General features: G+C 40.4%; 1 protein-coding gene across 9 annotated transcripts in view; it reads left to right on the top strand.

Annotated features, from left to right (window-relative positions):
- LOC122994647 (receptor-type tyrosine-protein phosphatase F) overlaps positions 1 to 20322 on the top strand; it is a 187205-nt gene that overhangs the window by 101732 nt on the left and 65151 nt on the right. For all 9 annotated transcript variants that reach the window (XM_044369458.1, XM_044369455.1, XM_044369457.1 and 6 more), the window contains 2 exons: positions 9622 to 9810; positions 13951 to 14061. In XM_044369458.1, coding sequence (XP_044225393.1) covers positions 9622 to 9810; positions 13951 to 14061 — 300 coding nt within the window. The remainder of the gene's footprint in view (positions 1 to 9621; positions 9811 to 13950; positions 14062 to 20322) is intronic.

Below are 20322 nucleotides of genomic sequence, written 5' to 3'. Positions count from 1 at the left end.
ATAAGTAAAGGCTGTCACAGGAGCCCAGTCAGTGAGGATTTAATTAAGGGAACCTGCCACATTCCACTACATCCACTGCCTTTCTGAGAACTCATAAAAGCCATCCCTATCTGCCGTAATTACACTAAACATGTCACAATAAAGCTCTGCCGATGATTAATTTGAGTTGTAGAGAGGATCAATTAATTAATTTATTTGCAAACTGCCGCTCTGCTTCCTTTTGTAGACCGATTTCATTAACCGTCACGCTTCCTGATTTTTGGTCCTGTCCTTGTTCTTTTTCCCGAGACACCTGGAGGAATAGCCTGTCTTATTAGCCACATCGCATTACCACAGAAATTTACCATGAGCCCTGAGGTTTTTCCATCTTACAGGCAGTTACATTAAAATAAGTAGTAAACCACAAACCGTGTACTTCGTAATACCATAATCTCAAGGGTCTTCAATCAAACTCCTGTTACTGGGACCACAAGGCAAGAAGTAGAGCTGTAATCTCAAAATGAAAGCCTACAGCTGTGCTACTCATATAGCGTAGTTAATGGAGGATGTGATTCTGTGCAGCAGGGCTTGTCCCACAAGGTGACTCGGTCAGCATAACCATGTGAATTCAGAAGACCACCCATGGGTTGCAGTAATGGGTCGGAGGCCACGGTTATGTACTAACCGGCGCGCTGCAGCATAAATAACAGGCGCAAGGCATCTGGCAGGGCCGTAGATCATACTGACGACAGTGGAAGTATGATATCAGATAGGAGAAAGAGGGAGAAGTAGAGATAAATAGGAAAGGGGAGAGTGGGAGATGATAAAAAGAGAGAGAGGGAAGGAAAGAAGGAAAGGAAGGAGTTGGGGGAGAATTAGATTACTGTTATTGATTATCTGCCTGTAGGCGAGGAAGTAAGGCCAAATGTTCTGCTCAGCCAGACAAAAAAGTGTATTATTTCAAAGGTCATGGCATGCATTACAGTCTTTTTACTCCAAGTACACTTGGATAAACAGCGGAATAACAGCAGTGATACAACAACTAGCACAGAGTTTATTAACAACCAAATTAACAGTGTTTTTGTTATGACTGTGTTTTGTGATGGTCTGTTGCATTCAGGTGTGTCTATGCGTGCAGTTCATTTGACGTCAGGACTGTTTGTTTGATGCACAACTATCTCCATAGCAACTGCCATAACACCTGGTTCAAGAGATAGCGTGCCAGAGACAACAGGCTTGACTAGGTGTGCAGACTTATTTCAATGCACATTCCAGTTCACATTGTGCATTTGCATTTATTTCCCTGCTGCCTGATCCTAACTGTAGTAAATCGCGTTTTTTATCTGCCTGATAAAAAAAAAGCGTTTGTATAATCACCGACCACGTCACCGCTCACATCGACTCAGGCCCATCTGTGAAAATAATTTGTTTGGTTCTTTGCATCTTGTTGTCTTTGTTTTCCATTCTTGCCATCCTATTCTATGGGGATTTTCACCAATTTCATGTCATTACAACAGTATTACATCAATGGCCTCCTTGCCATGTCTTTGATGTTGGGGTGTGCCGTGTCATCCCTGCTGAGGAGACCTCCACAGTGGGAGCTCTGCCAACCAGTATTTCTCTGAAGAGCAGGAGGGTCCTGCTCACATGCCCTTCATGGCAGAACATGTGAGAAAACTCCCTGCCCTCCGATGTTTTGCAAGTCAAAAGCACAGAGGCAGTTACATGAATAGCAGGCGGGTCTTTCTGCCTTTCTGAGGGGCCTATTAGTAGCTGCCTGAATGTCACAGTATTTCAGAAAGAAACACCTGAAAGTACTACCATACTTATCAAACACATAACAAGACTAATGTTGACTGAACCACAGTAAATGTTTAGTAAGCAATAGCTGTAACAATATATTGTTAACTGGAAACACTGTTATCCTCAGATTTTTATCCAACAGAGTACAACAACACCACTGTTAGCTTTGTGTTCCTCCTTAATCTTTTGCAGTTAAACATTTTCCAAGTGAACTCGCTGAATTTTTTTTTTACACCTCATCCACAATCCGACTAATTATTGAGTTATTTCCAGTCGAACTTGTGTTAGCGTTGGCTGTCTGTTTGCACGTCATCCTGACGCTGACACCTCTCACACACTTCCGCGTCTCAGGCAGATGCAAATGTCTGTCTCGACAATGTTCTTGGCTAGAAACAGCCGCAGGCCATGCACTTTGTTTCTGCAGACAGCTCATCTGCTTTTCAGTGCCAGATTGACTCAAGACCAGTTGAGGCATGGAAAACACCTATTGCACTATATTTAGTTTCACATGCGAGTCCCACTAGCAGAAGGGTGAATAATTAAGTTTATCTGTAAAACACAGACGCTTAAACTGTTATCTTTGTTGTTTTTATGCTAATAAATTTAACAAAATGATTTCCCTTTCAAACATTTATCCACCAGTTAAAAGCCAAATGCAACACATCTTCACAAGTCATCCAGGCAAATGAAATGCCAAAACAGCCCACATATTCTCTAGAAGCACATAAACCTTTTTTTTTTTTTTTTTACCTATAAAGACAGTGCACTGATGTATGTTTAAAAGGGTAGATTTTAGAGCAGTAATATTTCATGAGGCAAGTGGCTTTGTTGCTGCCACTGTGGTCCTTTGGTTCGCACTATCAAAGGAGACATCACCTTTAATTGTTGTCATCCATCACCTGGCAACAGGCACACGCAGAGATCATAAGGCCTTTTATTTCTCGCTCGAAATGAGATCAGCTCAGATATATAAGCTAAAGACTTTAAGAAAGGCTCACTCTGTCACCTTAATTTTTGATGGCACACATAGATGCTGAATGAGATCAACTATTGATACAGAATGAAGCCAGCTACCGTGGGCAGCTCGCAAGCATGCACACAACCTCTGCCCGTGTTGTAGCAAAGCTTCTTATGAATATTTCCAGACATATGCTTCCCCTGTATGTTTCATGACTATATGTTCTCTCCAAAGGGGCCTTTCTCTAGTTGAAGCCATACTTAAAACATTCATAGCAGCACATGTCCTTCACCACTTGAGAAGGAAGGAGATACCAGGGCATACTGAAATGGAAATGAGGCAGGCATATTTTATGCAGAGGTGTTGTATCTTGTGCCACTGTGTCAGGGCTCCCCTGTTATGAAGGAATTGGGGTGTCTGGAGTGTTTTCCCCCTTTGAGATGAGTGTGTTTGGGTTGAGGGAAAAACGCTGGCTTACGTTAGTGTGGCATTGAGCTCCAGCAGCCTCCCAGTGGGACAGGAGGACAGGGACGGGTCTCTTTCAGCAGGGCTCTGATTAGACCCATCGCCCTAGCTGCCACGCTCCACTCACACTGGTAATTGCAGCTGGCAGGAGGTTAGCATGCACCCCTCCCCTGCCCCATCCTCTTCTCCTCCCTTCCCCTCTCTTTTTTTTTTTTTTTTTTACTTTTTCGCCCCTCTCCTCTCATCTAAATCTTACCTCACCTGCCTGTAGCTGTTACAGCAGAGTCATACACCTCCATGACACAATAGTTTATGATTACTGTATCATGTTTTCTTAATTTCACTAATTACCATATAACTAGTGCCTCATCTTTTTACAAATGATGTTGCCAATATTTCCCCATGCCTTTTGTGTAAAGTCAGGGCCCCCACTGCTACCCTAATTGAGTAGTACAACCACAAAACCACATTAAGCTTTTCCCTTCTGCCCTCTCTTTTCTACCGTGTTGCTGTAACCACTGTAAACAAGTTCATCTGCTAAGCTGCTCATATTGCAGTATGAGACTGTGCGTGATAAACGGCTGTTGGAAGAACAATGGCCCTATTTATTTTTCACAACATGGAGGAACCAGTTCATGTGTACCCAGCTTTACATTTAATGGCTTTCTGGCACCACCTATGGCCGTGTTCATTTGCAAATACAGGGCGTTTCTACTACTTTAGTTGTAACAACTGCATCGCAGAAGCACTTAACAAAATAAAACAGACCCCATTAGATGTCACTGCTCTAAAACAGATTGGAAAGATATACAACACTATGTTAGATCAGTAGCAGTATAACAGTCTGCTTGCTGTACGCATAATTTCAGATTGTAGTGTGCATACATGCTGAATAATTTACCAGTTTGATATCTAGATTGAAACATTTATCTTCTTCTTAAGTGTCACACATACATTGTTTTGTTTTGGGTTTTTTTTGCTGCAGCACTGTTCAACTTAGTAATGGGGTTTCTACGTGACATTATCACAGGATTTTCTTCTTACTCGTATTTTCCTGCCTCGACTAGACAGAGGAGTGGAGCTTTTATTTGATGAATTACACTCCAGCATAAGAGGGCCTTTTTATTAAAAATGCCCTCTATCTTGACAAACATCAACCTGCATTGCCTGCACTATTTCATTGGATTCTCTCCAAATTTCCCCATCATTTTTTGCTTCCCTTCAAATTAAAGAGGACTGAACAAAGGCATGTCTTTGTCTTCCTGGCATGACAAGTTGGCAGACAAGGCCAGCCGCAGGAGTTGCAGTAGAAGGACTAGACAGACAGGGCTCAAATCTTTCTCAATAGCTCGAAAAGATCTGATATGTATATAGAGATAACTTTCAATTATTCTTTTCATTATTCCCAACCCTTTCCTACCAAAATCCAAGGACATATGCAACTAGAAGGCTTTAGAAAGCCATGTTAGATGTGACTATTAAAGAAATTTCACATTTTCAAAAGTTATGGTAGTTTTAAAAAGTACAAGAATAATCAGCTTAACTATTTCTTTAAAACGTTTTTCAATATATATATATATATATTTTAATCATAAAATTTGACATTGAGTACATAGAAGAATGTGTTTTCTAAGAGTTGAATCACAGTGATTGTGCAAGCCTAGTTTCTTGAGGAAGGATGTCAGAAATGTGAAGGGCCTGCATGTAAAAGACTCAATAATCTTCAGTCTAGAGTCTTGGCCTTGAGACCACAATGCCATATTGGGACATTGAAATTCAGCAAAAGAGGTGAAGCTTTTTCTTTTCTCTAAAGACATGAAAGCTTGGGGTGACTGCAAACTTTTTACATCCAGTTCAAAGCTTTACATAACAGACATTTATTAGCTTTACAGTTTTGAGTTTGAATAGGCTTTATGAGGTTTTGTTGTCCTGTATTGATGTTTCTGAGGGCAGAAGATTGTGTATTTTTTTTTTATTTCTATAGCAATTGATTAGTTTGGTCAAGAAATAAAGCAGTTTTTCTGTATTCCTCTTGGTTATTCTACCCCAAGAGTAACTAACCTTCAATATCTCCTGCTACCCAAACAGTACAATCTGAAGCTGAGCAATGCTCTTCCTCTTACATATGTATAACATTTACGCTACATGCTGCCCAACTCCTCCATTCAACATCTTCTTATGTTAGAACTGACCTACCAACTGAAGCCATGGTACACTTTGCACTAATCAGACATATAGTACTTTGAAAAAAATGTCCCCCAGTTTTAATAACAGTGCACCTGCAATGCAAACATTAAGCAGTAGAAGGGGATAGATTCATGTATAAGCTTTGCGGCGGCTGTTTGCCTTTTGAATTATTCCCTGTTTGTGCTTTCTGATATGACAGAGCCGCTGACTCGTGTAATAACTCCTTTGGGGTCTTTCACCCTGTTTTACCAATGGTTTGCATTTTTCACAGCCCAGGAACATTTGCCAATAATCTTAATCATAAATATTCTATAGGCAGCAATACAAAGAGGCTTGGTTGAAAATATCCCATGCTGATATTGCAGTAAAAGACACAGTTCCACAAAACATTACAGCACAAATTACAGCTTTTCCCTCTTATAAAGTAGTTGCAAGACACTCATTTCTATGGGCAACTGCATGTTAGGAATCTTAATGTTGCTGGGGGTACATTTTTGGAGAAAATAGCTCAAATCTTTCGGGAATTCACCTCAAAATGTGTTATAACAGACTTCCCAGTCCTTCACCGTTCAATCCCCAGGGTAACTAGCTAGGTGTGATTGACAGGGTGGTGTCATGCCTCATTGAATCGATTGGTTTCCACCATATAGTTAATATATACTAGACCTTGACGAAAGGTACACCGTTTCTCTGGCAGAGATTGAGTGATTTTAGGGCCCAGTCACATGTTACATGTACCAAACTGCATGGGGGAATCTGTGGGGGACTGAGACATGAACTTGAATGCTCTGATTTCTTTGATTTTTCTTGACTGAAGAACGGCCACCTGCTGAAGGCTACGAATCTCATATTTATGTGTTCAATAAGATGGGACACAACTTGTATTAATCAATATATTGACAACTACATGCATCTACATGTTTTTTTTGCAATTTCATGAATTTGCTGAGGTTTTGCAAACATTGTTTCTGAGCAACGAAAATGACTAATGTATACACAAAAATGAAAGGCTTTTTTACACACTATATACACTCTACACACTATATAATACAAGTATAGTTCTACTACACAGTCCTCCAACTGTCCCCAAACAAAACCACCTGTACCCACACCAACTGTGCCTCCCACTGCAGTGACTGCATACATGAGAAAATTGGGCCCATGTGTATTCAGCCACTATGGGACTTCCTCTCAGGTGATCTGTGAGCATTATGTGCATGTTCTTAGTGAATCATAAGTAGGTGAGGCTGAAGTTCAACTCCCTCTAGGTTTAGTATAATTCAATGGCTTCCCCACATTTCCCATTAACAGCAGGATAAAGGAGAATCTGTTATTTCCCACGTGTTCGTCAACCAAATAATCCATTTCTTTATTTATTTTTTCTTCTTAATAAACTGTAATTTAGGAAAATTACTGTGTGTGTGTATTTGTGAGGTGTTTTACTCATCCCTCATTATTTTTTTGTCTCCTTCTCCATCTCTCTCTCTCTACCTTTTCCCTCCTCTTTGTCTTTGAGGGTTAGACAGAGCAAACCACAGAGGAACACAGGGCGCTACTGTTACCATTATTCCTACAATGACAAATTGTGGAGTGTTATTTCATTGTGCTGTAGTTGTCTATTTTGTAGAGGTATACTTATTCGGCTGGGATGTCTGAAAACAAATCCTATATCGTTAGACAGGAAGTAAGCCTCGCCACAAAGATAAGAGGCTATGCAGAGATCTGTCAACTACATCTAAATATGAGACGATCCGGGCTGCAGGCCAAACACAGAGGTGAAAGCAGGAACAACTGCTCTGCTGGGGATCAGAAAAAAGAACAACACCCATGCCTCTTGTCATGCTCCCGCCATATAAGTTTACATGTGAATTTTTGACTCAGACAAGCCGAGTAAAGGGGGGGTTGTTAAGAAAATCCTATTCAATGCATCCTCTAGAGGCAATCAGAATTAAATAAAAACATTGGTCCATGTGATAAATGTCTGGGTAAGAAAAGTAGAAGAAGCGCACCATTAATACTTTAGGTGGAGCAAAAGGATGATTTTTAACAGAAGACACTTGTTTTGTGTCTGGTGAGTCTAGACAGTTATTAATTCTTTTTAGTGAACCATTCTGTCACGGCCATTCAGTTTTACTATCGGGACATTGTAATAGACAAGTCTCTATCTTGTATTAATTTTGTTCATCCCTGCAGACCAGCTATTATTTGCTTAATGTTAACCTGCAGTTAGGTATCTCCTTATGGTGAACTGAAGGTAGAAGTTTCAATCATTAGCACTTCCTTAAGTATTTCATTTCAACACTTCGGCCCCAAGGAGACATTTAAATACAGTATGAGGAGAGAGATAAAAGAGATTACAGGTTAGAGAGCAAACTGATAATAAGACCTCTCAAGGGGCATCACGTTTCCTTTTTAATAACGCCGTACAGATCTTGAATTAGGATTTATTATAAGGGTGGGATAGGGGGGTCATATTTAGGTTTTGCAACTCAGTAATGCCATTTAAGTGACAGTTTTTTTGACAATACCAGCTGTTTGGTCTTTTATTGAATAGACCAAATGTGGGTTTCAAAATCATTACAAGACACATTAACAATTTACATAATGAATTTTAAGAGTAATAATTAGTGGTCTGTTACAATTATGCCATCAACAAACATTTTCAAACGTCAAAAAAAACTAAAAGGCCTTGAACAATATGCTTATATCTCGATTCAATACTGTCACGATACTTGGGTGCCGATTTGATTCAGAATTGATTCAAAACTGATTCTCGATTGAATGGATAGAAGGGGGGGCACTGTTTTCAGTCTCTTTCTCCAGTATACTGTGTGCTAAAGCACTCACTAGTGTCCTTAGTCCATTGAAAAACTGTATGAAACATAACTGACAGATAAGATAAATGGTGTGCAACCTTTTCATTTTAAAAAGTTAACTGCATTATTTAATGAACTAATTAATTTGAAAGCATCTTACAGTCTCCTGCCTGTATGAGAATAACAAAATGAGGGGGAGGCGGGCGGGGTGCTCTACTGTGTTGTTATTAAGGTCATGTCTCCAGCAGTGAAGAGCAGCCGCTCTGCTGTGCCATTAGCTCCGGGAAAGCCATTGTTGTCCAAACGCTGAGCGGGTGCAGAGTTTTCGAGGTGAAACAGACTGAGCACTGAGTTATTTTCTTCACCTCAGAGTTGGTTTGAGTTGTTTAATGCTGCAGTGTGTGTTGGTCAGCCGGTCTCGTTTGTTACTGCTGATAGCTGCTCCACTCCGCTAACATTAGTCTTTGAGTGACAGCCTGGAATGTTCACAATATACTTCACATTCATCTAATTATTTAGTCATTGAATCAAAACATGCTTGCAACTGCTGCCTTTTTTGAAGATGAAGTAGAAGCAACATGCCCTCCAGATGAGTTCCGCCTTTTTCACTCCATTAACATCATGTTCTTAACTAACATTTAGAAAATCGATTCGTGAATCGATTCATAATCACAAGAGATAAGTATCACAATTCTTATGAGAAGACTTTTAAACCCACCCCTAGAAACTATTATTTTGTTATATAGGTGCATACATTAACATTATGTCCTACTGTACATTGAAGTAGTATATTGGCCATATTTCATGATGCAAGTTTATATTTGAGAGAACAACAACCGTAGAATCCCAAATTCTTCTTCAAGGATTATACTTTATGTGTTGTCATCATGGATATGCCGATACATTCATTATGATGAGTTGGATTATTCAAATAGGTTTGTTTAGCTTGCTAAGCCTAAGGCGGCTCATTTATGCATGGGTGCCCAGAAGCAGATTGCAACTATCCTTCCTCTGTCTAAACCTGAGACTCCCCGTGCCGGGTAATAAGCTTGCTATGATAATCAATCAGAGGACTTTTTTTTTCCAACCAAATTTTAAATCCAAATCAGCAGCAGATCTACCAATCACCAGTAGTATGTTCTGCTCTTACACTCATTTATTTTGTTTGTGTGAGTTCTGATTACTGTTTGGCCTGTAGCACCTGAAATGTATTTGCTCTCTTTCATCCACTTCTCTGTTCTTGCCAGCTCAACAGCTTTGACACACTCAACGCCTCTCACAGCAATTGAGAGCCTATTCTGTCAAAAATCTTTTTGTAAACACATTTTTTTCCTATTCTTGTTTATTTGTTCTTATTTCCTGCTCCGTGTCTGTGGCTATGCTAAAAAAAAAAATGTCTTTGCAAATTTTCAGAGAACCAGATCCCCCATGGCTTCCCCACCATAGATATGGGTCCCCAGCTGAAGGTGGTTGAACGGACCAGAACTGCCACCATGCTGTGTGCTGCCAGCGGAAACCCAGACCCAGAGATCTCCTGGTTCAAGGACATGCTTCCTGTGGACATCAGCAGCAGCAACGGGCGCATTAAACAGCTTCGCTCAGGTACAATTTGATTTGATCTGATGTAATGTCTTCAAGGATATACTGATAATGGAAATATAGTAGAGGCGAGTTGCAGTGTATAAGATACCATTGAAATCCAGGCGTTAAACAAGAGGATGATGTGAAAACACAAAAAGCCTTTCTTGTCATGTATGACTCCATGTATTCACTTTTATCACAAAGGACATGAAAATTTTATTCAGCTTGTCATTGTCACTTTGATTAGTTTCTTCTCAGAATTCTTTCAGAATTTTATTCCTCATAACAGCTGCAGCACGTTATAAAGTAACATAGAAGTTGGAATGAAGTTGTTCCTGCATTCGTGCAATCTTTGACTGTGATGCATGAGCTTGTAACCTTCCAAAGTACAGAAAGAGAATTTTTCATTATATTAAATAATCCTTAATCCCCTGTTAAACATGCAGCTGGGCCACAATGAGGACAGTCGATGATGCATTAGCAAGGATTCAACCTTGCAAAAAATAAAAAATCAATGAGGTGCACTTTGTTCACAGCACCAGTCCACTTGATAAATAAACAGTGCTGGCCTGACCTGGCTCAGGTGAAAAAGGTGTAAGGTGGAAAGATTAGTGGCTTTTGACCAGGTTCAGTCTTGTCATTCCTTACTAAATCTACCTGACTTAGCGAGTGTCAGGCCAGGCTACAGATTAAAGATGAGAGCTACTCCAGAAAAAGCCTGTCGCCGGTCTGCCCGGTGGATGCCAAATGCAGGTCGCCGGAGCATGTTCACTTGGACTGTCCACATTCTTGCAATAATACTATGCGGCTCTACTACAAGTGCAGCCCAAATTAGATACAGATTTCTAACAAATTAGACACTAACACAACAACTTAATTGTTTGATAATGTTTATAGCAAGGATAAAACTGTGCATAACACTGTATTTGTTCTTCTTTTTTTCTTTTTTTTACTTCAGCAACAAACTTTTAATTAGTTTTCTTTCTTGCATATAGTGAGAGTGTGTCTGGAAATGTGCTGATATGTAATGCCCTCAGACTAACAATTCTTTATATCCACCACCCTTTTCACGACATCTGCTGTCGTATCAGGATTTACATTACTGCATATGACCTGAAATGAGGCCAATTTTGCAATGGCAGAAAAAAGCACATTAAATTGCTGCCACAGTTTAACAGCGAAGACAGCCCTGTACAAGACCCAGTGCCTCTTACTGCATCACACTTGCTCGATTTTTAGTGAACCCACAGACACATTTGGTCTATCTTTTCACACCATCCAAACCATTCATTCTGTAGAGATACTAACTTCTTTTCAATTTAATACCTCTGGCCTGAATACTTTTTGCTGTGCATCACTCTATTTACTGTGTTTGATTGCCATTCATTTCTCTTGCCCATTTTACTAACTGCTGTCTGCACAAATGCAGTCTGTACAAAGAGTGGGGGGTCATCTTAAATTAGAAAGCTTAATTTAAAAACCTGCAAAAAAATTGCATACTAGTTTAATGCTGCTTTGTAGCAAGGAGAGATGTGGCTGTAGCTGTTGTCAGCAAATACAAAAGTAGCACGTTATGTTCAAAAATGTTGCCTGACAGAAGGGTCACTGTGCTGTTTTTGCTCATTTGCGGACAACATGCACAGTTCAAAATTTGTACTTGCTTTATCGCTTTGATTAAGTACACTTTGTCATATTGCATTTAAGTGGCTTCTTCTCTGTATTAGTGTTTTTCATTTTTTAACTGTGGCCTGTCAGAAGCCATGTTTTTCTCCCACTGTTTTAAGTGGATTACTAACTAATCTCTCAACCCTGTTTGCATCGAAATTACTCCCACCTAGGTGGTACACCAATTAGAGGTAAGGATGATGAACAAAATGTGTTGGAAAATATCACGTCTACACCATCACCTCACATTCACATCAGACCCCTGCATTACCCCCGATGCCACATCACCAGGTTCATCTACACTGTTAGCGCCAACCCACCCTCTTCCACTTTCCCCTTCGTCTCTTCCCACCTCTCGTCAAGCCCGTGTTCTGTCTGCTGTGTCTGCTCCTTAACAAACAAATGATCACCAACCCTGCTGTCAGGAGGATGGAAATGCAGAAGCAAGTCCAAGGTGTGTCTTGTAAATGAGCTTTTTCAAGACTCGTCCTACGCTATTAAAAATATACCATGTTTATGAACAAATACACACAAGTTCACAAAGAAACAAACATCTTTCAGCTTCAGGATCTCCTTTGGCTTTTCAGCGAAAAGGAGAAAAGAAGTTACATTTCAAACTAATGGCCACCATCACCACAAGAGGATCTACCTGCCTCCTTTATGCAGCCTCAATGTAAATTGAAATGGCTGCATTTGCATACAGGCTATGCAGCATTGCCCCCCAGCATGGGAACTGGATGCCTGGTAGAGATTGTTAAGGTGGAAGCTTCAACCCCTTTTTATGGAAATCATCTACTTTTCCCCCGAGTGAAAGCATGATTTCCGTTGAACAACAGTGAGGTAAATAGTGGATGTCTGGGGCAAGCTGAATACATTTAGAGCTTGTTGGAACTACCAGCTGTCTCACTGTCTGTTCATCCATGGCTCCTAATACAGCCCATATTTAATTAGATGTTTAACTCTTTAGGAGTTAAGGCAGCCTTATGGAAGCCTCTGTGCCCCAAGAAAAATGTGAAATGACCTTGTAGAAGATCCGGCAGTGTTCAAGTAGTTGTAAGTAATTGAAGGGGTTTAGTGTTGCAGCTCTGACAACTGCCATAGCAGTAACCTTCTACTTTCCTGTACAAGGAATGTAGAACACTGTTTTCTCCCATGGGAGAATGGGCAGATTGACAGATTGGTGACACCGACATTAGTATGCAGGTACATGTCAGTGCTGAATCAGATGAGATGAGTGTGCAGAGCAAACACCTTGGAGGGATGTGTTGTCATGAGATCTGAAGTGGTATTATCACATGTCACTGTTACGCCCAGTTTTGCTTCTCTTTGTTGGTCTCGCCTTGATTCGAGTCCCCTTGGTTGGTGGTGAACCTGTTTGTTGCATTCATCTCATATTGCATGATGTGAAAAAATGTATCCTAATATCATCTAATGCTGAGTATTTTTGTCATTTTCAAACTGCATGGTGGCTGGCTGCCTTTCATGCTAGTACCATGCTGTTTTGGAGACATAACTGTTATCACTCACTTGTAACATACATATGTACTTCTGAAAAAAGTAGTTTTGGTTTTTAAACATGTATTTTTTTCAATGAGGGGATGCAGGTAAGTTTGTTGTTGTTGGTCTCTTCTCAATTTGTCAAACTACAACCCGCCTCGTCTGTCAGCCATTTGGTATTCAGTAACTATGATTACATGATGGTTATGGACATGAGTGTCAAAATGACCACACCAAGACAGGTCTCCTGGGCTTTCATGCTTTGTTAGAAACAACATGGTAGCCTTCTGTCTGATGACTACAGCTACTTGGGAGTGTGAATACTAATCTAAGCCATCTGGCAGAGGAGTGTCTCCCTGGAGGGCTTCTGTGAGACATGGTCAAATAGTTGGTAATGAAAGAACATGATAATGACCTCACTGCTAAATGTGTGGAGGAAAGATACCTGCAGTGCCAGTTGCTTTGCAGGAGCATGCCAGGACATCAAGCAAATAATGACTGAAAAGAACATTTAACTCACCAATTTACATGTAGGTTAAATATGATTGCATCTCAGTTTTATTTGAACAATTAGGTTACAATTAGGGAAAAACTCATAAATAGATATGAGTACCATTCCTCTCATGGCCCACAACTATAAATGATGTCCTTCGGTAAAACTGTGTAAAACACAGATTGCACAGTTGTTGGTATTAAGATGATGATGATTAATTGACACTCAGTCACGGTCTTTTTCTCCTTAACATGACTAGGCAAATATTCTGTTAGCAGTTTCCTTAAACTTGCCAAATCAGCTAAATGCTTGTGTTGCCGTAAGCATTTTCTTGACAAAACTGCGTCCATGTCTGAGACACTTAATTACGCATGAATTGGGTTAGACTAGTTGTCTACAGGCTCTCTAGCGAGTCACTGTGCATATATTTGTTGTGGTTTCACGCCAAGTTACATCTCTTATTCCAAAACTGTCAAGACAGCTAAATTTGTTAATCCTCTACACAGGAGCCCTGCAAATTGAGAACAGCGAGGAGTCAGACCAGGGGAAATATGAATGTGTTGCCATGAACAGTGCTGGGACCCGTTACTCTGCTCCTGCCAATCTCTACGTACGAGGTAAAGTCAATTGTTTCTCTCAATTCTTGAATTAATCATTTCTGTTGTCCCAAGCATTTGCAAACCACAGATGACCATCCAAACCTTTCAAACTTCTTGTCTGTTTCATTCCAAATGTTGTTCACTGACCAGTGACTGTGCATCTTTCCCTTTTTATTTGTTGTGTAATTTCCAGTTTCCACATTTATACCACTATTTCTCTCTCTTTTTCTCTTGTTCAACCAATTCTCTCACCATTATCCTTGCTATGCCATTCCTCCCATACCAATGAGCTGAACTAATCTCAACCTCCTGTTTGGCCGCAAACTCAACCAGGTGCGCCCTCTGTGAAAACAGCTGCATTGAAACCGTTTCCTCTGCTGGCACTGAAAGCCATGCCAGGCCTCCTTTCTTTTTTATTTTGACTGTATCGAAAGGCTCCATTATTCCCTCCCGCACAACCCAGAGCTCCTAAAGGCATGGAGGGGTCTGGTGTTTCAAGGTTTGTTTTTGTTGTGGTGTCTCCGTGAGCAGACTAATGCAGGGCAAGGGCAGATTTGCGCCCATCCTGGAAAAAGCTGGTATAGGGGAGAGAGTACTCTAGGTCAGCCCTTGTAGATAAAACCACCATGTCTGATGTACATGAAACAGAATAGCTGCTCCAGTTGTTAGTGTGGGTGTGGGTGGAGGTGGGAGGGAGGGAGTGAAAGTGTCAGTAAGAAAGAGACATGCACGGCTTTCACTTCATAATTAAGCAACTACAATAAGTTTTTAACTGGTTATGAAACAGTCTCAATTTAACACTGATGCCTCTATATGACGTACATAAGTAAAGAAGACCATCAGCAAGAAGATTGGTTATTTCTATATAGTTATTCTAAATGCCCACCACCTGGTTGGATTCCCTGCAAAATCTGATTTATGACACATTTTAGATTTTCCCAGGCAGCGTTTTGCAGTAAGTAATACGTTAGCTAGTTAAAAGGAAGCAGGAGAAGATTTTTCTTTAGATAATTTTATTTCTGACATTATATTTTGTGGTTATGGCTGATATTAGGGCAGCATCAGCAAAAAGAAAAAGAAAAGAAGAACTGAAGAACAAAAAAAAACCTAAAAGAGACGGTGATAGAGCACAGGCGAAAACACGAGTCAACCTTGAGAGATTTGAAAGGATTCAAACCAACATGCACCAGGCAAGAGGCTTAGACCACTGAAGTGAGTAAACCTATTTATGACCAAGTTGCATCTTTCTTTCACTCGCTTCCAAAACAAATGAAGATCTTTACAAGACAAGGCGGTGGTGCTCATGGGAAATGCAGTCTTCATTCTGGGAAACACTACCGCTTTTGTCCACAGGGGACAAATTCCTTATAGTTGCTTTAAAAACATAGACAGGGTAGTTTATAGATAAGTGTTTCTATCGTCTCTTTTTTCCATCCATCAAATAAAATAACTAAATTAGCGCCCAGTGTTTCCTCTGTAACCCAGACAGAAAATTGAACCATTGCTACGGAAATGTAAAATTGAATTAAGAGGACTACTTTTTAAACAAATATCCATCTCACTAAGATGTGCTTCATACAGTAAATCTTAAGCATCAGGGTTTTCCTTACAGGAAGTATCCAAGAAAAATATTTTTTCAAAAGGCAGAACCTCCTCCTGGATCAGAGGAACCAGAGGTAAAATCATCCTCAAGGACTATAGCAGCATCAAATTCTTAGATTAAACACTATGGGCGCCAGAAGGTTTAGATCTTAAATCTTGACAGGGGGAGGTAGTCAGCCAAACAGCAAAGGCGAGGAAGGGAAGTAAGTCTCGTCTATTAATCAGGGCATGTCTGTCACAGGTGCAGACGCAGCCTTTTTTTCCCCTCAGAGGTAATTACAGTAGTTGTGTGGCTTGGCGCCAACAGGGCCCCCAGGCCCAGCTAGTCTGTAACACCACCCAGGTAGCTGTCAACCCGTTGGCCCCGACACCAACTTTTCCGCCAGCTTCACCACACCAGTGGAGAGATAGAAATCAAACCAACCGTAACCTTTTAAAAGTGTACTTGTCTGGAATGGAGAACAAAGTCTCCAGCCATGTTTTCACTCCGTCTTTGTTACCGCTGCAAGAATAAGGAGACGAGACCTGGGGCTGTGCTATCACTGAGCTGCTTGATTGGGTTTAAAACATGAGGGACTCAAGACAAGCGGCCTTTGACATGCCTCTCTTCCTTTCTTGTTGTTGTTTTTTTTATTCTGACACCAGAGGGGGGATTTAGGGGCTTACCTTGTCTGCTCTCAAACCTGTAAACATAACAAGCTTTAGAAGCAAACAGGTCATTGGACAACTTTTAAATTTTACAGTGTTGATGTGTAGCAGCAGGCTGCAGAAAATTTGTTTGATTCCAAGCTTCAAGTACAATATCACACTGACACGTGGGTTATAAACAAGTCAGTGAAATAATACCAAAACTCTCAAAAAATGTCAGAACTCTCTGCTGAGATAAACTTTTTCATTACTCCTTTTTCACTTTTGTGTAAATTATGAGAATCTTCACATCTTCACTGCCTACCAAAAATTTCACCCTCCCAGGGCAGAACCCCTTTGTGCAATAATTTGTATTCTTGGAATGTCAATAAAGTTACCATTACTTGAAAGTGACATAAAAAGATTACCATTGCGGAGAGAATTGTGGTATTATTCTCTATCCACAGCCCTCTAACAACCACCCACACATGCACACACACACACACACCCCTGTTGGACTTAAATGTGCTTGTTATGGGTTGGTATTCTGTGTCTGCGAGTGTGCTTCTGTTTTTTTTTACACTCACTGTCGCTACCTGATCCAATTCCTGTTTGCAGGTACACAAACACACTGCCAGCGCCATCGTCACCACCCTTTCCTTGACATTTTAGAGCCACAAGAGAATGATGTCCTCATATTTCTGTGTGGGAGGGGAGAGTGAGACCGAGAGAGGAGGGGGCTGTTTTTCCCTGTCTGCGTATCTATTTATGTTCCACTTCTCCTCCATTAAAAGTGTGTGTGTGTGTTTGTAGGTGTGCAGGTGCGCACACGCCTTGTTTGCCACGGGTTGCTTTCGGTGACCCTCCTCTAAAGGAGGACTCCATCTACGTGGGCAGAATCACAAGCGTCCTGTGATTGTGCATGAACGCTCATTTGTCAAGTGCTTATCCCACAACGGAGGAGGGATGTCAGCTTCTGTCTGCTGGCACTCCTTCATATATCCATGTGACATGTCAATATGTCACAGAGGATAAAGTGCTGCAGCTGGGCTTTTCTTTTACCAAAATATCTTCATGCTGTTCTATGTGTGTGTCTGTGTGTCAGGAAGGGAAACGTACAAAAATGATCAATTCACATCAATTGCATTTATGAAGACAAAGAATGGTAAGTGTAGTGCTTCTTGTGTCCACTCAAAAAGTGCTCTTGGAAGGGTACTTACTTAGAACTTGAATAATCCATATGGGTATTGAAACTGGAAATGCCATAACAGTCTATCCTTAATACTTAATAAATAGATGTTTCTCACATTTAAAGGAATAGTTTGACATTTTGGGGAATGCCCTTCTTCACAGTGACTTCCTGGAGTCTTGCAACTATAAAACTATACAAACTATAAAAGAAAGAATGGTCATTACATCACCGTGTAGCGGGTGAACGCACACTGGAGCCACACTTGAAAGCTCTCAGCGCAGTAAGCATAGGGGTAAACAGGCAGACCACTCCTTCATCTCTCCCCTCTCAGATTCACAGGTTCTCAATCTGGGAGGCACCGGTATTTTATTGTGTTGTTATTTAGCTAATGTCTCGTGTGTTTTCAAGGTACGTTTTGTTTGGTTTGTATGTTAATTCAATAATTAATTTCCATGCAAGTTACACTAAAGTTTTGCTAGATTTATAACAAACTGGAGCTTCTTATGCATATGTGATTGAGGTTGGTAACAGACTAGAGTTAGTAAATTAGCTAAACTGTGATAATACCCTAACCAAATGAACTCTGAGCCCGTTAGCTAACATTATGTAACATCATCTACAGATTTTCATATGGTGACCATACAGGTGTATGGTAGATTAGCCACAGCAGGGTACCTGACAAATGTGATTACAGCCCATGTATTGATATTATCACAGCAGAGATTACTTCTTTCATAACTACGATGCATTGTTTTCTGATGATCAAGTTTGTTGTTTTAAAGTCTTTAAGTTTCTGATAGACATGAAATGTATACCTTTGTTGTTTTGTAGCTAAGGGTTAGTTTACATTCTACCAATGCACATTAATAATCAGTGGAGGTTTGTAAACTTTTCATTTGAATATGAGACATTCCCATAATATTAGCTATTATTTGTCCTGTCAATCATTGTAAAGCAGCCTCTGCAGAAAAATAAAAGGAAGAAAGAAGGAATGAAGAATACAGATTTTGTTAACAATATTTATTTATCCTAAACTCAATATTTTAAAGGGACACTTCACTTGCAATTTTTTTTTAATTTGCCATGGTGAGCATTTTTCTTTGGATACTATTTGGAGATCAACAGCAAATAAACAAATGCGCACATTTGGAAAAATCAGTAAGTATTTCCTGAAGTGTGTTCTTTCATTTGGTAGAGGCATTTCTTCATCAAAGGTCACATGACGTAGATATGTTGGGTTTTAGTGTGCTTCTCCATGTATCTCCTGTAGGCTTCAATAGAACTGGCATCAAAGTCTGGCACCAAGCAGAGCAATAGAATGTCGGTATACTGACGTAATGACCCTTCCTTCTTTTATAGTTTCCTTGGAGTCTTGTTGTCACTGTGAGGTTGCCAAACAACAAGCGTAGACTCCAGGAACTTACTGCACTCAGCCAAGAAGTAGTCCAACACATAACCCCCAGTAAAAACTACAGCTTGTTGTTTTTACACTTCAATTTATGTATGGATTTAACAAACGAGAATTTACATGTTAATTAGTGAGCGTTAGAGGTGCTGGTAGGTGGATAGTGTTACTTTCTGACAGAGTCAGGCTAGCCTTTTCCCTTTGTTTCCAGACCTTATGCTAAGCTAAGCTAACCTGCTGCTGGCTGTAGCCTTATGTTTAACAGATAGATATGAGAATGAGATTCCAATTAACAATACTAAACAATCTGAACCCCTGTTAAAGGCAAGTTTCCCTCCCTGATACTGTATGTATACATTACTTTGCCTTTGTGTGTTTGCTGTGCCATGTCACTAACCTCCACTGTGTCTACGGAAACACTGTCCTGTTTCACTGTGTTGTCTTCCTCTCCACTTTGTATCTCTTCATTCCATCGCTCACCTCCATCAAATCACTTCATCCACAAAACAGATCAGCGTGAAGGTTGGTCATTTTCACTTTTAATTCCCCTCCCTCTCAATTTGGTACAGATTTTAGGTGGAGTCAACTCCCTTTCCCTTTCAGACCTCCTGATGAAGACACTGATATCCCTTCCCTGAAAAACAAAAATATTAATAATAACTCTCCCTAATTTACCACAGTGTAAATGTGTAATGTCGTGTCCTTGTTTGCATGAATCCCTGAATAGGTCTTGCATGCCTTCCAGTGCCACTCCCCCGAATTATGTTTCTTTTAGCCTTGCCAAAACACACAAGGAGCTCCCGTGCAGTTTGTTTAAGTCATTATTATATCTCTGTTTTGTTATGTAGCCATGCATTCCTCCCAACCGCACCCATATTGTCACTGTCAACCACATCCACCAGAAACTATAGCTGCTTTCACCCTCAGACTTTCCATCCGCCTCTGGAGGCCCATCAGAGGTGTGTGATGGATTACTTCGGTATTCAGGTGGCAACCGGATTTGTCAGGTATTTAGGCAGCAACACCCCTGCCCCCCTGCTGAGGGACATGGGTATCAGAACTGACAAAGCTGTTCTCAGGGGATTATGTCTGTTTTACCGCCATGGGCACCCTAGAGACTGAAGGATGTGATAGGCATACGTTAGCCTAATGAGAAGAGAGATAACCCTCCTTCTACATGAAATATTGCAGCAGGAGGCCCTGCAGGGAAGAAAAAAGCTCATAGAAAGTTACATGACTTTTTGAGAAATTTAAACACTTTTGAAAAAAGGATCTGATCTGCTTTTACTGACATTATTATATAACAACTAATCATTAAGAAATATATGCAAGTAATGGATTTTATGACTTTTGGCCCTTGATCCAAACACAGTTTTACAGTCTGAGCCTCTGTTTTAAAGTTAATGAATGATGACATTGTCATTGTCTAAGACAGATCTAATGTTTTGGAAAT

Source organism: Thunnus albacares, chromosome 12, assembly GCF_914725855.1.
Source record: "Thunnus albacares chromosome 12, fThuAlb1.1, whole genome shotgun sequence".
NCBI lineage: Eukaryota > Metazoa > Chordata > Actinopteri > Scombriformes > Scombridae > Thunnus > Thunnus albacares.
Note: the sequence above shows the minus strand (reverse complement) of the source record. Positions and strands in the feature narration are given on the sequence as shown.